This window comes from Cygnus atratus, chromosome 1 (assembly GCF_013377495.2).
Source record: "Cygnus atratus isolate AKBS03 ecotype Queensland, Australia chromosome 1, CAtr_DNAZoo_HiC_assembly, whole genome shotgun sequence".
NCBI classification, from domain to species: domain Eukaryota; kingdom Metazoa; phylum Chordata; class Aves; order Anseriformes; family Anatidae; genus Cygnus; species Cygnus atratus.
The window spans coordinates 121,013,986-121,030,125 of record NC_066362.1 but is presented as its reverse complement, the minus strand read 5'-3'; the positions used below and the strand labels follow the sequence as shown (position 1 = coordinate 121,030,125).

Here is a 16,140-nt window from a genome sequence, read left to right as displayed (position 1 = left end):
TAATACTACTCTGTCTATAATGCCAGGTATAATTAGCATGAGTCTAACTACAGGAAACTCAGAAGAATCATAAAAACACTAAAGTATACTGAAAATAATCTTGCTCCATCTGTAATGCCAGATGTGCAATTATCATAACCGCAACTGTAGTGAACCCAAATGAATCATAAAAAATCTGAAATACACTTAAAATAGCTTTTTAAAATATAAAAATGATTTGACATTGAAGTCTATGGCAGTGAACCCTTTGGTGTCCAGAAAAATGTGGAGAAATGTCTGCCTCTCTCCCAAAAGATCAATGTTTCCAGGTACTGATAGAAAATATAAACACTATATGTAAAGCATTTAAAAGTAAATATGAAAAATTGGCACATATCAAACACTGTCAACTGCTTTTCTCCACTTTGTTTTTTTTAAATGTAATTAGCATATATCATAAAAATGAAGGGCTAACAGTAGATACAGAAAGACACACATTTACACACAGAAAACATCATGCCAGTCAAAGGAGAAAAGGCTGTCCTCTTGGTCCTTGTACAAACAGAAAGTATGGGACAATTTACCTGATTTGGGGAGAAAGTTGGAAATTTACCCTGCTTGCTTAATAGCACTAATGTAGTCCTGCTCTTACTCTCTACATGGCACAGTTGTCTGCTGAACCCACAAACTGTATCTTACATTTTTAAGTTCCTCAGAGGAACGATTTCCATGAGCAAATGCAAAGTGCCAAGAAATAAACAGAGCAGTAGTCCCATAAACACCTCTCATTTATCCTTTTGAGTGTTTTGTCATTGCTTCCTTTACTGAAAGGGACAATATTCTCCATTCAGGTTCATTAATGATAGAAGTAGGCTGGGATAAGTTTGAAGAGTTTTGCGAAATTTTGAAACTTTTAGGTTCTGTACATTGCTGACAACACTTCTTCTGATGAAACCTTGTGGTAGCTGCAAAATAATTTTACATTTTTTCCAGAAAAGTATTTTTTTTCTTTTTATATTTTTGTTTCCTGTATTATTCTTTTATTTTTATTCAGAAAAAATGCAGAAATATAAGAAGACAGGCTTTCATCTAATAGGGGATAAATTCTCTTTGAGGAATATTTTGTAACCAGCAATAAAGATGTATAGTGGCTTAGTTTTAGCTTATTTAATAACACTAAAAATGCATCTTTAGCTAAATGCTAGCTGAACATGAAGAGGTGATTTTCACAACATTCTGAGAGTTTTATTTGACCCTAAGATTTTACTTGGCAGTTAATGACTCCCTAACATTGAAAACACTGACATTCCAATGAATTCAGATGTTATTCATATCAAATCAAAATCTTATTTTGTGAGCTCTGTAAATGGATGTACACTAGTACTATTCCCTGATCTCTTGTAACTCTGGTCATCTACCCATGTGAGCAGAAGATTGTAACATTATCATCGCTGACTCTGACAGTGATTCAGCTTTCAAATATCCAGGCCCCACTAAGCATGTCTGAAGAAAGTCACTAAAAGAAAATGAAGTGAGAACTGGGCATTTGAGAATCCCAGAAGAACAAATATAATTGCCCAGGGTATCTGACATTTTCCCTTACATCAGTTTCTCAGATATTTACCTTCGATCTTGAATTTCACAGTGCTGCTTCTTGTCTAACCAAAACTACTTTCAGGGAGTTTTGTTCTCAATTAACTGATGTGCAAAGTCAAGTTTGACTTCTTACCAAGCAAGATTTTCTATCTAGCAATTTTTAACTTGTTGTACCTGAACCTTCATATATTTGAACTTGAAACAATGAAGGTTTATTATGGTTTAAGAGAAACAAACAAAAAGCCTGAGTCATTGTTAGGCCTGTTTTCAGTAAAATACACGCATTAACTTGAAAATGTTAACAGTGTGATGCAGTGTAAAGATAGTTGTGGCATTAATGTTTGAATGTCTTCGTTATTTAGGAGTAATATTGCTGTCCTACAAATTTCCACAATAATGGTGTCAAGTCTGGCCAGTTAAGGCAAGTACCTTTCTCTTGTAGCTGGGAAGGATGATACGTATTTTTGGTCCTCCACAGACACAAGAATGGACTTCCTGTGCATCTCTAATATATTCAATCTATGTAACACATCTGCTAAAGGCTAATTTCCTGCCAGTATCTGAACAGCAGATGACTTAGCAAACACAGTATGTTTCATACAGCCTGCTCTTGGCTCCGTCTCCCCGAGGCCTTCTCTGAACTGGGATGGAAGCAGGCTTTTGAACTTGGTGAATCATCAATGATGGCAAAAGAGCTTCCCTTGTGGCTGTCCTTTCTGAAGTCTGGGTCCCTCCACCATACAACAGATGTACTTCCACTATGTCATATGAAAGTGACTCCAAGAAAAATGATGAGTAGGACTAAGATGCTTCGACAATAACAACAACAAAATAACCATCCAATTAATAACCTGTCTTCAAAAAACAGTAGAAAGGAAAGTCATTAAGAAAAGGCTATGAGACTGAGTGGCTACCACAGTTGACAACAAATGGTAAGTCTGACATCAGTCAAGCATAGTTGTCCTATGCTACACCAATCTGCAATGGGAGGAAACTAAACGATAGCCACTAAGTGCAAGATGATACTTCTGTGTGCATGTGTGCAGGGTATCATGCATATGCAAGTACAATGTTGGGGTATGACTGTGTATATCAGTAAAATACAATCTTTTACAATTATCACTAACATATATTTTTACTTTTGATATTTTATCTTTTATTAAATGCTTTCTACAGCCTTACTGGAAATTACAGTCCAATAAAAAACACTATCTTATTTTTCATTGATTTGAGCCTCATTGTGAGGGAAATAGAAACGAAAAGAGATAACAAGTAACAACAATACTGTGTGCAAATCAATGAACTGGATAATACTTCCTGCTTTGGCTATTAGTTTAATATGAGGAGATAGAACCCAGGCCAGGACACATTTTAAAACCTGGCACTTTAAACACCCTCTCCCCCCTTTTTTTTTTTCTTCTTGGAAAGTATGCAGAAAAATTTGCATGAACTGGGAACTGTTCCACAAAGAATCCAGGTATTACTCGTCAATCCTACAGAGTTTTCTCTATCAAATTAAAATGCCATCCAAATGTTTTTTCCCTTAAAAAAAGCTTGAAACTTCTACATGTAACTTGATCTTCTCAATAAAACGTTTATTTTAAAAGCAGTGATACTATATGAAATCAAAGTCAGTCTTGGTCTTTAAAAATATTTACAATGCTAATGAGGGATATAAGTTAATTTCTCATATTTTTATTTAGAGCTGCTGGTTTGTCTTAGACTCCCCATGATACAAATTAAATTCTATTGCTCAGCACTTTTCATTAAAAAAAAGTTGGAAATTGGTTCCTTAACCATCCAATTATTTCATTTCTGAGGAGGTTACAGAAACATCTGAAATACCTCCTGCCATCTCCAGTGCCCTGATTTCAAACTTCCAATGCCCATGCACAGATCAAACTTCACACTGCTTTTCCCTCATATTACATAAACGTATTACATATGTTTTCACTGACCTACATGAGATCTGTATAAATGCTGTAAGCAGTGGCTTCCCAAACCCAATGTTCTTCCTCAGCACCAACAAAGGCAAGGCAAGCGCTGCTGAGAAATCCAGATGGGACCAGAGGAGGATCTGTAGTTCACCTACCTCTACCCCTTACTTGCAGCGACACAGATCACCACCTCCTCGGGAGCAAAGAAAGGAAAGAAGGGGGAAGGTGAACCATAGCACCTGAGTCCTTTAATGGTTTTACAAAGTCTTAGAAAGTGACAATATGAGGTGAAGCATCTTATTGCTTAGGGAAACCTGACATTGCAGATATTCAACACAATAGGTCAAAACAGGAGCTGATTTGCCATCCTTGAAATTGTTCCTCAAAATGGGAATAGATGAAGGGGAGACGGGAGCATTTTTTTCTTTTCTTTTTTAATTTTACCTACCATGAAGATGGAAGCACTCAGCAAATTACCTATATATCTGTTTATGTATGAGATGAATCCTATTATCCTGCTATGGAAGCATTTGAATCCATCAAATCTTCTCTGTATGTTTGATCCAGTTTGCATATTTCCATATATATATTTATGTACATTTACATAACATGAAGTAGTGCCGTAAACTAAATTCAGTATATTACACTCTAATGGATACTTACTAGCAGTAACGTTATGACAACATTAATAAAAAAATTATTGCAACAAAACTGTTATTTAACAGAAATATCTAAATGTATATTTACAATCACAAAATTCAGTATCACTCAGTCATTGCTAATTTATGATGGAAAAGCAGACAGTAAGAAAAAACAGCAGCAAAACTAACTTCAGTTCAGTAAATTTGTTCCATCTGTTTGTGTTTTAGGAGTCCATATCACCTTATTTTTAATGAGGTCCCATGATATGCTATTATACTATAAGCATAATAGCTTATTATAAAAAGAATTCCCCTTTCTCTTACTCAGAAAAGGCAAGGTTTTTGCAACTAGCTCCAAATACTAAATACTGAAGGCAATTTTTAATAGTTTTCAAAGGCCAAATTCAGAGTGTGCGAAACATGCACAAACACAGCTACTTCTTAAGCAGTGCAGAATAATTTTGCAAAAAGTAGAAAGAACCATTTTCAGTTCAGCCATGGTACAAAAAACAGATTAAAATAATTTATGTGGAGACTGTATTTTCAGATATATTTTACAGCACTGTAGGATGAATTAGATGCAGATTTACTCTAATATACACCAAAATATGACACTTCCCATCCTTCAATTTGTGAATGTATAATGTCAAATTAAGCCATTAGTATAGAATTATAGTGCATACTTAAAAAGTAATTTATAGACTTAGATTCAACTTTACCAAAGACTTTCATGAATCTAGAATACCTTAATTAAATATGGGTATGTATGAATAAAAAATATCTCTGGGTTCAGAGATCTCTGTGCATCGCTTTTGGTGCCAAAATCTGAAACGTACAAAAATACTGAACACGTCTAATTTGCTCTTGTGCATATGGTCAATCAACGCTTGTCAGTTTACATTTGAACCCATTTAAACTTGGACTTTGAAAGCAATTTGGCAAGCCAATACAAACTAACAAACATATATATTAGTACTTTCTCCTACATTGACTCTTTCTCTGAGATCTGAGAGATTTCCCTCTTTTCGATATATTGCAAACTCAGGACTCTGAAGTACTGCTTCCGAGCGGGTCATCCAGCTATGGAGTTCTGTTGTATCCGAGTCAAACCTAAGATACAGAGAAGTGCAGTAAGACATCTGCTTCCCACAAAGTTTCTGAAAATAACATTATCAGTAAAAATGTTTAAATAATTGTTTAAACAAAGGAATAAGCATCAATTACTCTTGAAAAAATGCAGTTTAAAACCTTCATTTCAGTAGATACCTCATAAAACTATTCATTTTAAGATTTGAAAACTTAAAAATACTTTTTATTTTTAAGACACTGATTTGACAGTTGAACAGATGCAACAGTTCTCACAATAAGGATTCCAGTTTTTCAAGCTGATGTTTTTGGAAGACACAAAACAAGTGACTCTCACAGCTGAATAAAGTGTATCACAAGTACTGTTAGCTCAGCTGAGGATGTGAGGCATATCTGGCTCACAAAAAGCAGTCTTCATACTTGAACAATCTCTGAGCTAGCTTGTGCTGACTCTATTATGAAGGATATTCAAAGCAGGAAATTTGTCCATTAGACAGAGCCCTCTTCTGAGTGACTCAAATTTGTTGTAGAATGTAATTACTAATCAATATTAGATTATAATATTTCTACAGCTAGAAATTCAGAAATGAAAAATGAAGATACCCATCTCTCTGCATATACTTTTAAATTACTTTTTACTGTACAGTCCTTTTTATTAAAGCCTGGATTCTTTCATGAACTCCTTCAAAAGTGATCTTAATTGTAGTTACCTACTCAGAAGGTAGCAGTTCAAAATGAAGGTTATCATACGCAGACATTTAAATTGCTGTTTTCTAGAAAAATCAAACCAAGTTCATTCAGTATTTAGCCTAGTTTTTTAAAGCAAGAAGCTTGAGATGTTTTTTCTCAGCTGAGATAAACTGTAATCTTGACTGCATTTCTTTATTGCACCATGTGATTTTATATTTATATCTGAGGACCTAGAAGGACCTAGAATAAAATCAGCTGTATCTTTCACTTTGTTTTGTAAATATAGATGGAGTAACTTATATAATAATAATAATAATTAAAAAAACCTACTAAACCAAGAACTTGGATGACATTTATGTCTTTGGAGAAATTAATTATTTTACAGAAATATAAACTTTCATATATATAAAAAGAAAAAGAAAAGGGCTCCAAGGTAAAATCTAGTGCTACAGAAATCTACATATATAGAAATGAAAACTTAGTACAAGAACGAATTCCATGTTCTCCACTGTGATCTTTATGAGTCTATTTAACAATAAGGTGTGAACAACCGAGTAATAAATAACGAAAGCAGAAGAAAGAATCACACACTTCCCTAATCCCAGCCCAACAGTCTAAATTAAAATTAAAAACTCTTAGGAATAATGCTGATAAAACAATTCCTAATAATAGTATTTGCATTATCATTAAAGGAGGAAAAAATATGATTGTGAGGCAATGGAAGGTGCAGAAATCTTCATTTTATACAGAACTATAAATTCAGAAGTAGAAGACATAAGAACATTTCTCAGGTGGCTTAGAGAATCTCTGTGCCAGTATCAGGCTATAATTCCCTAAATCAAATGGCATTGCCAGTGAAGAGCTTCCTGCCTGAGCTTTATCTCTGAGACTATGCAACATTAGATCAACTATTATTCCTGAAATATGATGTTATCATTTGTTCTGCATATAATAGCTGTATATTTAATAAATGCTCTCATGAAATTTTATGACTAGGAGACAACAAAACTATGAAAGACAGTATTCCCACATAAAACTGGAATACCGTTTATTCAACAAATTGCAAGCACTAACTGTATATCTAATCACACTGATTTCCACAGGAGAGTGATGAAAACATGTTTTTGTGACTGTGAGTAAGCACTGTTCAATAGATCTGAAAATGGAGAACACCCAATTTTAAAGCTAATGGACTGGATTACAAGATAAAAACTAACAATTTCATAGCTCTTCCTAATATGCTTCTAGATACAAATAACTTATATTCAATATCTAATGAAGACTGACAATAGCTCTGCTCAATGATCAGTGATGTGAAGAAGGCTGAAGTCTCTAGCACAAAATGGAGCTCCTGAAGTCCTCAGTAAGGGATATATTAGGGCAACTGCTGTAATTTAGCTGACTAAAGGCTGTAATATCACTTGAATATTGCTGAGATACAGGGAAGTCCCCAAATACAGCATATACTTTTGCAAAGACTAAGTAGTAACTCTATACAGTCCTGCATTTCACATAAGTATCTGGTTCAGGGCCTGTCAGCAACAATGAGAAACAACAGAACCTGCCCTAAGGGTCAATAGAGAATTCCATCAGGGACTTACAGGTATTCAGACTAGATGGGACCACGACCCTCTCCTCCTCTGTTTTTTGAAACCCAGTCAGCAGTGTACAAACACCACCCCACAAGAATTAGCAGCCCAGTTTACTAAAAGGGTTGTCATTCCCTACTGCCAACATGCACTCCATTCCTTGCTCCTTGAAGTCACCAACTATACAGGCAAGGAACACAAGAGATGCAATGGCCACTTCTTTCACCTCACTTAAATTGATAGGTGAGGACAGGTCTCTAGCCACTGTCAGCTATTGTGGCAATTAGGCTGTTCTATAGCACCGGCATGAACCAGCTGTAACTGCAGAGGAACACAGAACATCAGATACAGGATAAAAATAAAGACAAAATTATGAATTACTCAGTACTAAATTCTCCTGGCTGCAGGTAAAACTGCATTACTTCTGGTGTTCATTCTGTTCTGTGGTTCCAGTTAAGTAGGACCAGTAAGGCAAGCTTGCTGAAGAATAGTGTGCTACTAGCCCGGTATAGTATAGAAAGTGACAGAGCAAAATGTTTACCAGTGAGAATTTTGTCTTGTCTTTAACAGAAGGACTTAGCCCCTGCTTCTGCAATGGCCACCCCTGAAAGTGTAATCTAGAAGAGGAGCTGAACTATTGGGAGAATTCTGATAGTACAACAAAGTAATCAGGAACACATTACATGGCCGAGAGATTCATTCATCAGCTGGTGGTACTAGCCACAGCAGACAGCATCTGGACAGAACGGATCTGACATTACAGATTGCTCTTCCAGTTGTAGTTTCTTCTGTTTATGTAAATATAACTCCACAAACAAAGCCTCCTGCCCCAAAAAAGGCTATAAACGGAAACCAGGGTGAGGGATGGGGACTTTAAAAGAGATGAAAGTTAATTCAAGGTAGCTTTTTGCAGCACAGAATCACAGAATCATTTAGGTTGGAAGACACCTCCAAGATCACCTAGTCCAACCTATATCACCTAGTCCAACCAATGCACATAAATATCCTTAACATAGTTTAAAAGCACACTGCACTTTTCAATAACCTTGAAAAAAAATCTCTCTCTCATATCTAGCTTTTAAAAACAACAACAACAACAAAAACAAACAGGAAATGCAGGCAGAATATGGCTTTTAATCATCGTGCTATAATGACTGCACGTTTTATTTCTGAGTGGTTTGAGTTTCAAAGTATATTAACTCTAGATTGATATAAAAGGATCAATATAGTCTTTGAATCTTGTAAGTACAACAATATATTTGACATTTAAAAAAAAAAAAAGAAGTAATGAAATGTTACCTTTCTGACCCAATAAAGTTGAGTGCATGTAGAATTTGTAAATTAAATCCATGGAAGAGACTAAAACCAAATCACTTGATACAATCATTCTGAATAACTACGTTGCTTTAAAGTGCATGTTATCTTGCTCCCCACCTAAAAATTCTATCTGCAGTGGAGGATTTAGTGCCTCTAAAATTATTTACGGAGTGCTCATGTTTAGTTTTCCAATTAGTCTGTCTTTCTGCTTTTCTACAACAGAGATGCTATCTTGTACTGCCCTCACAGCCCTCTCACAACCCCACAAATTGGTTAAAGCAACTCATTTTCTTCATCAAGCTAAACCATGGGCCTACTGCAGATTCCCATTCAAAAGTCTTTCGCCTAGATCACACGTACAAAAGATTTGTTCAAAAAAGACTCCTTGTTCTGGCTTTCCCATCTTTTTTCTGTTAGACACAGAATAAACTCACCTCTAGGGCATTTCAGAACTTAGTTACATTAAGATTTTCCATTTCTGTACATGGATTTCCTAGCCCAAATACCTAGCAGGGTATACCTACAAGCCCTGTATCTAATCTAGTGCCTTTTGAAACTACTAAATAACATGAAGGATTAGGGATCAGTTGTTTATATTTCAAAGTAAAAACAAATACATTTTTTAAAATATATATAATAATAAAAGGGCTGGCTGACTATAAACCTTCCACCTGCGCTCTATACCCTATAAAGGATTCCTGTGGTTCTATCAGGGCTTGGGTATGAAGGTGTCTCAGGTACCATGAGTGTGGGGCCAAGGCTGTCCATGCACCCAGAGTGCTCAGTGCTCCTGTGGGGTCTCCCCGCTGGCTGGGCCAGGCAGCCTGGCTGCGGGGTGGCCACAGGGCCCCCAGTGAGGCGAGTGTAGGCCGCTGGGGCCAGCACCAGTGTGGGGACTGTGGACACAGGGCAGCCATGAGGAATATTCCAGAAGTGGCCTGAGGCCATCTGAGGCGGGTGGCTCCCTTCCCTGGCAGCCTGAGGCCAAGGAGACAGCCTCTGTAGGAAAGCCTATGCCATCGGGGAAACCTGCTGCTTGGCACACACACACGGCGGGGCTGGGTGTAGTGCGTTGCCTCAGCCAGTAGGTGTGGGCTCCCTGGCATGTTCAGTCCTGGTCTCAGCTTCTTACTTCCAGATGTGCACAACAGTCTCACATCCCTTCCACCATTTCTGGGAACAGAGCTTCACTAGCTGCATTTGGGAAAGTGTGTGTGCTTTGCCCTTTCTGCTGGGAAGCTGTGATCTACCATGTGGAAGCAAAGGGCGTTGGAATGGGAGCAGGCTGTGTCCCACTGGAAGAGACCACATGCTTTTCTCTGTCTTACAGTATGGCTAGTAAATAAGGGATTTATATTATGTTTTGTGTTTATGGCAAAATAGGTTAGTTCTGCCCAATATTGTCCAGAGGCTCTACTAATGCTAAGAAGCTTAAAATGTCAATTTTTGATTGCAGTAAGTTTTCATTTTATTGCTATTTATCTGCAGTGCTTTGGGGTAGATGAGAAAACTTGTGCTAAGGTAGTTTACCCTCAAGACTTGCTCTTCTTTGATTCTTTCAATAGATATAAACTGCCTCACAATTTACTTTACCACCCCACCAAAACAAAACCATGCTGGGCATGTCAGCATTGTGTATCCTGGGCAGACATAAGACCATTTGTCAACATATTGAGCTGGTAGGGAATGGTACAACTCTGATTAAAGAACTACATTACTGAATAACTGCATTTCCATGGCTGGACTGAAATGCCCAGCTCATCAGCAGTGTTCTTCAGCTCATAGCTCTGGGTTGCCTAGAACATGTCAAAGAACAGCTTTGAAATACACCATACCCATTAGCAGAATTATTCTGCAATTATTTTTCATCCTCTATATTTGCAACTGATGAGCCTTTAGTTGATAAAGTAGTCTTGGTTCTTATCTACTAATTCAATGCTTATTTGTTCCAATTGATATTTTTTTTCCTATTATTTATTTATTTTTAAGCTCAGTCCTCAAAAAAAAAAAAATCTTTCCTTTCTGAATGACATTCTGGACCACCTCTACACTGATACTATTCAATTTAGTCTCATCAACATTACTATCTGCACATCTCTGTAAGGCATACCAAGGGATTAAAGAAAATACAAAGTAAATCATATTAGCCACATAGTTCTTCTTTAGCCAATTATCCATCTCACCATTCTTATGGTAATAAACTGCACCTTTCCTGACCTTAGCAGTGATTCCTATATGGTGTCATGGAATGCTTTGCTGAAATTCAGACAGATTAGATCCACTGCATTTCTCGTATGTAAGGAAGTCACAGCTGAGTAAAATGAAAGTCTAGAGGTTGCTGTTGAGTATGTTCATTAAGACCATTTGCCTTCAGCAAACCACCAGTGGCTAAAAATGCAAAGCATTTTCAAATCCAGTCATGCCTCCCATTGAGTGCCAACTGGCATCACTCCCATAATACAGCAGGTGATTTCAGACACTGAAGGTGAAGAGTATATATTTTCAGCGTATTATCTCACAAACAGGATAAAGAGTTGTTGTTGTTTTTTTTTTAAAAAAAAAAAACATGAAGTTGTAAAGTGTGCATATTTACTGAACTTGATATATCCATTCCTATTTTATTCTAGATGAAAACATTTATAAATTATACTGTAAACAACAGAAAATTATATTCTTTTGCCTTAGTCACCTTTCCCTTTTCTTTGCCTTTGAGTACACAGATAAAATACTGAAACCAAGGACCACCACGAAAACTGAAGAAAAATGGCTCTCTTTTTAGATTTGTTAAAGACTGTTAGATAATAGTGAAAGAGCAAAAGCTACACTGCTATATGAGGATAAGGGTCAAGCAGCCCAAGAGAATTGCTGTAAAGTACTTAACAATCATCATTTAGTTCTGACTAATATAATACATTGTACTGCAATGGACTACTTGAAAGAACAGCTGCCAAAAATGCTTTGAATAAGTCTTTATATTTCCTTTGATATATTTTTCTATTAAAAAAATCCAAACTTTTCTAAGTAATGAAGTATTGGAATCCCGAATGACGTGACTTTCAATGGAATGAAGGCCACTTTATTTTCAACATTTACAGTTACGTTAACACTTATTAAATGAAAAACACTAGATGGAGCAACTATCCTATCTTAACATGCCTTTCTCTTCAAGGACATGAAGTTTCTTTCAAACCTGAATAATCAAACCTGAATAACAACATTATATCCATAATAATGTTATGACAAACAGCCTTTCCTTAGAAATACTAGGAAGCAGGTACAAAGTTACTTGCTAACAGGCAAAGAAAACTGTCTTTGGATATTATTCAAGAACATCAATATTAGAAATATGTATAGATTAAATACTAAACAGCTCTAACCTGTTTCCTATTCAAAAACCTACTCTGAATAGAGTAATTTTCAGACTTTTCTATGCTACACAACAGACCTATGTTTTTTCTAGTGCCACATACATGAAAATGATACCTTGGCAACCTTTTCTTCTATATACAGGTTTTTCTCTCCAAAAACTTCAGGCACGTTATATTTTTCTCAAGTTCTAATGTATTATACATACTTTTAAGACTTTTATTATACAGCTCCAACTTACTTTTGTATTTTTTTCCCCATTCTTGGTTGCAGTTTCATTCCTTTGGGAAAAGGAGCTTTCCTATGAGTAGTAACAAAACTTAGAACATCCCTGAATTATTCTGAAATTTTAAAACCTTACATTTGAAGGTAGCTTTAGATTTTGGTGAAAGAAAAGAACAAAACAGTCATCTGGTTCTTATCTCTGTTTTCCATTACTTATGGTAGTAAGCTGCTCTAAGAGACGAGAAAAATCAACAGCTTCTTTAGCCTGCATTTATGCTACAGTGAATTGGGACAACAGAAATATGAAATCAACTCCTGTGTATGCTACTGGTTGACAAAGACAAAATTCCTCAGTATAAACGAAACTCATACACTTCTAATCCTTCCAAAACACTTGGAAATGCAAAATAGAATAAAATAAAATTAGCCATCCTTTTTTTTTTTTTTTTTCCTTCTTCTCAACTAAGCATCTGGAGACCATACTCTTACATAATCCACTAAAACAATATTCACAGAGTAGCTAAACTGCTCTTTCTTCTCTCTTGAAACTAAGCACCTGGCAATTCACACTGCAGGTGCTATGCATCCTTGAGATGGCTTTCTAAAACATACAGAACACAAGAAAGCAAATCTGGAGCACAGATCTTTCCAAACACAGCAGTTGAGGCTCATGTGTTTCTTTCAGGCACACTATTACAGCAACAGAACTGACTAGAACTTGAAAAACACCGATGAAAGAAACTGAGAAACCTTGTAAGCATTATTCACCCTTATCAAAACAGCCCCAAACCACCTCCCTCCCAGAAAAAAACATGCAGATTAAAAATATTTTCAAACCAGGATTTTGGAGATTAGATTCATTTAATTCAAATTTAACCATCTAAAAGTTACTTATTTAGTACAGAATTCTATAGCCAATGAAGACAAAGATGACTCATTAGAGTAGTTTTCCAATTTAACAAAAAGGGGATGAATCACTCTTCTTACATCACACATGGATCTTGTATATATCTTCTTAAAAAGAGTGTTCTTAAATATTGAATCTTAACTAGAAGCCTTACTTTTAGAATGGTCAAGAAGGGGTAAGTTAAATTGTACATTGGATTAAGAAAGGAACCTCTAAGTATCTTTTGTTTCAATAACAAACTCCTTCAATTAATATATATTAATACATATCAGATTTCTCATATTCTTGGTGTATCTCATTACTCTTAATAATATACAGTTGTATATTTTAACACCATTAAGGACTATTTTACAAGAAAATAACTTGCTATTATAATTGAAAACACATTGAATTAAAATAAAGACATTTTCTATAGAAATGAGACATTGAATGCAGTTTTGTATTTGTCTCAGTCCTTAAATCCACTACCTTGGAATTCATACGTTTATCTGAATAAAATAATAAAAAATAAAAATAAAAAATAAAAATCCAAAACCAACACTAGAGGTGATTTAAGTCTAGTTTCTAAGCATCATATTAATAAATTTGGTGCTTGTGCAAATTCTACTGAAACTCATTAGAAATCTTTTATGTGACTTTAACAAGTGTTCAGTACTCTCTCAAAGTCCACCGTAACTCATATGTGAGTTACACAGAAGGAACTCTGGAAATAATACTACTGCACATTTCACCAAGTATTAACCCTGCTTCTACAGAACTATTACATCTACTGCTGACCCACAATCCAGAGAGAATAACGTATGAACTTTAGAAGTGAAACAATATCTGTACTACTAGCATTCCAAATATTAAAAACATATTTTTAGAGTAAAAAAGCTGAGAACCAATGGAATACTTTTTGTTCTTAAGTTCCAAGACCACAATCAAGTAGGACCACACAATGCCATACATAAAGGACATCTACTGGCTATAATTACTAGCACAATGGTGTTGACATAATGATTAACATTCTATACTGCAAAATAGTTGGGATAGAAACAGAAAAAAAACTCCATAACTGATCCTAAGAAAAATGATAATCAATCTGTATCTTGAGTACAGAAATATAACTTTATTCTCAAAAAACTATACATCTAACTATTGCAGTCAAATGACTACTTTTGCATTCTCATCCAAACTCTATCATTATTCTCTCTCAATTTCTTAATGATTCTCACCTCTTCCTAATTTCTGAATCCACAAGGAGCTGCCTCTTTTTGTGGGGTGGAGGTGGTGGGAGCTCTTCCTTGGCATGCTTAACCAGGATTTGTTCTCTCGTGGTCACCATAGTTACGGTTTCCATTACAGTTGTCTGTGTTAGTGATGTCTGAGTGGTAGTGACAGCCTGTGAAATCTGTGAGAAGTATTAAAACAGAGGTCACACATTGGTTGAAAGACTTCAGTAAAGACCGTTTGGATTAGCAATAGCAAATAATGAGAAACTGCCCCTGTCTGATTATAGGCTGACCTTCAGAAAAAAATAACACTACGAACTCAGACAAAATTGTTTTATCTGACTCATGCTATGTGAATAAGATATCTGCAGAAGTCAATATCAAAATCGGAAAGAATCCTAAACAGGATGAACTTATGGCTCCCTCTTAAATCATGGTGAATGAAGAAAAGAAATAAGTGGTAACAAAAAGGTCAATTTTATGAGGGAATTGGATAATAGAAAATATATGAAATGTTACTATTGCTGAATGTTACTTTGTCACCATGCTGAAGATTTATTCCTTGAGAACTCGTAAAGGCATTGTAATGGCACTAAATTGCCAGTTGCTGTTTTTACCGTTTATAATAATCTTTAAACCAGAATATAGTTCATCATAGCCTACTTGCACAGAAAGGCAGTTAGCTTTCTGTCATGAAATCTTAAACTAGAAAACATGCACTAGAAGACAAGTAAATTTGCTTCAATTTCAATCTGTAATTAAAACGTAATAGGAAGAGGTCATAAGATATAGCAATACTTAAATATGTAACACCATAAAACGCTACCAACATAATACACTTACTTTGCCCAGTAAAATGAAAGTTAAACCTTCAGATAGTTCAGTTGCATAATAATAATAATAATCTGCTAATAGTTGAAAGATTTGAAATGCTGTACATGTATGTACTGCCTTTTTATATTTGGTTCCATGTAACACCAAACTAAAAACTTCCCACTTAAATATGGGCAGCTACTCTTAAGTACCTTAACTCATCAAAAACTGGTCATCTATTTTTTTGTTCTCCCAGATGATGGGTTACTTGTCAAAATGCTCTAGTTACAGCTCCAGTAACCAACCACGGTTTAGGGCAGTGAAATGGAAAGTAAAAGGACAACATTATACCAGGACCAGGGAAAGCTGTGCACCAGAAGAGCTCTGCTTCTTCACTTATTGCCGATGTGCAAGAATTAGAAAGGCCCTCTAATACAGAGACAGGAATGCTAGTATCTAAAATTCCATGGAACTATATACATATACATAATATAACATAAACAGTCTATTAGTTCTTGCATCAGAATCTCAGAAAGAGTATGGAGTTACCTTATTTGAGACATCAGCATTTCTAAAAGAACAATGGACAACAGGTTTACCAGGTATTTAACTGTAATTCCTTTCCCACAGTACTTCCTTATACTGAAAAAATAGAGTGACAAGGAAAGGGGCATACAACCAGCCTGTTTTCAGCAGGCAACAGTAAAATTAACAAAAAAAAAATAATAATAATACTGAAAATACTGCTGACTTCACCAAATATTTTACATAGTGTGCTAA

At 35.6% G+C, this 16,140-nt stretch overlaps 1 protein-coding gene across 1 annotated transcript in view; it reads right to left on the bottom strand.

Annotated features, from left to right (window-relative positions):
• Positions 1-16,140, bottom strand: part of DMD (dystrophin) — a 1,075,555-nt gene that overhangs the window by 737,699 nt on the left and 321,716 nt on the right. The window contains 2 exon segments of the mRNA XM_035542302.2: positions 5,140-5,263; positions 14,551-14,726. Of these exon segments, the coding sequence (XP_035398195.1) occupies positions 5,140-5,263; positions 14,551-14,726 (300 nt within the window).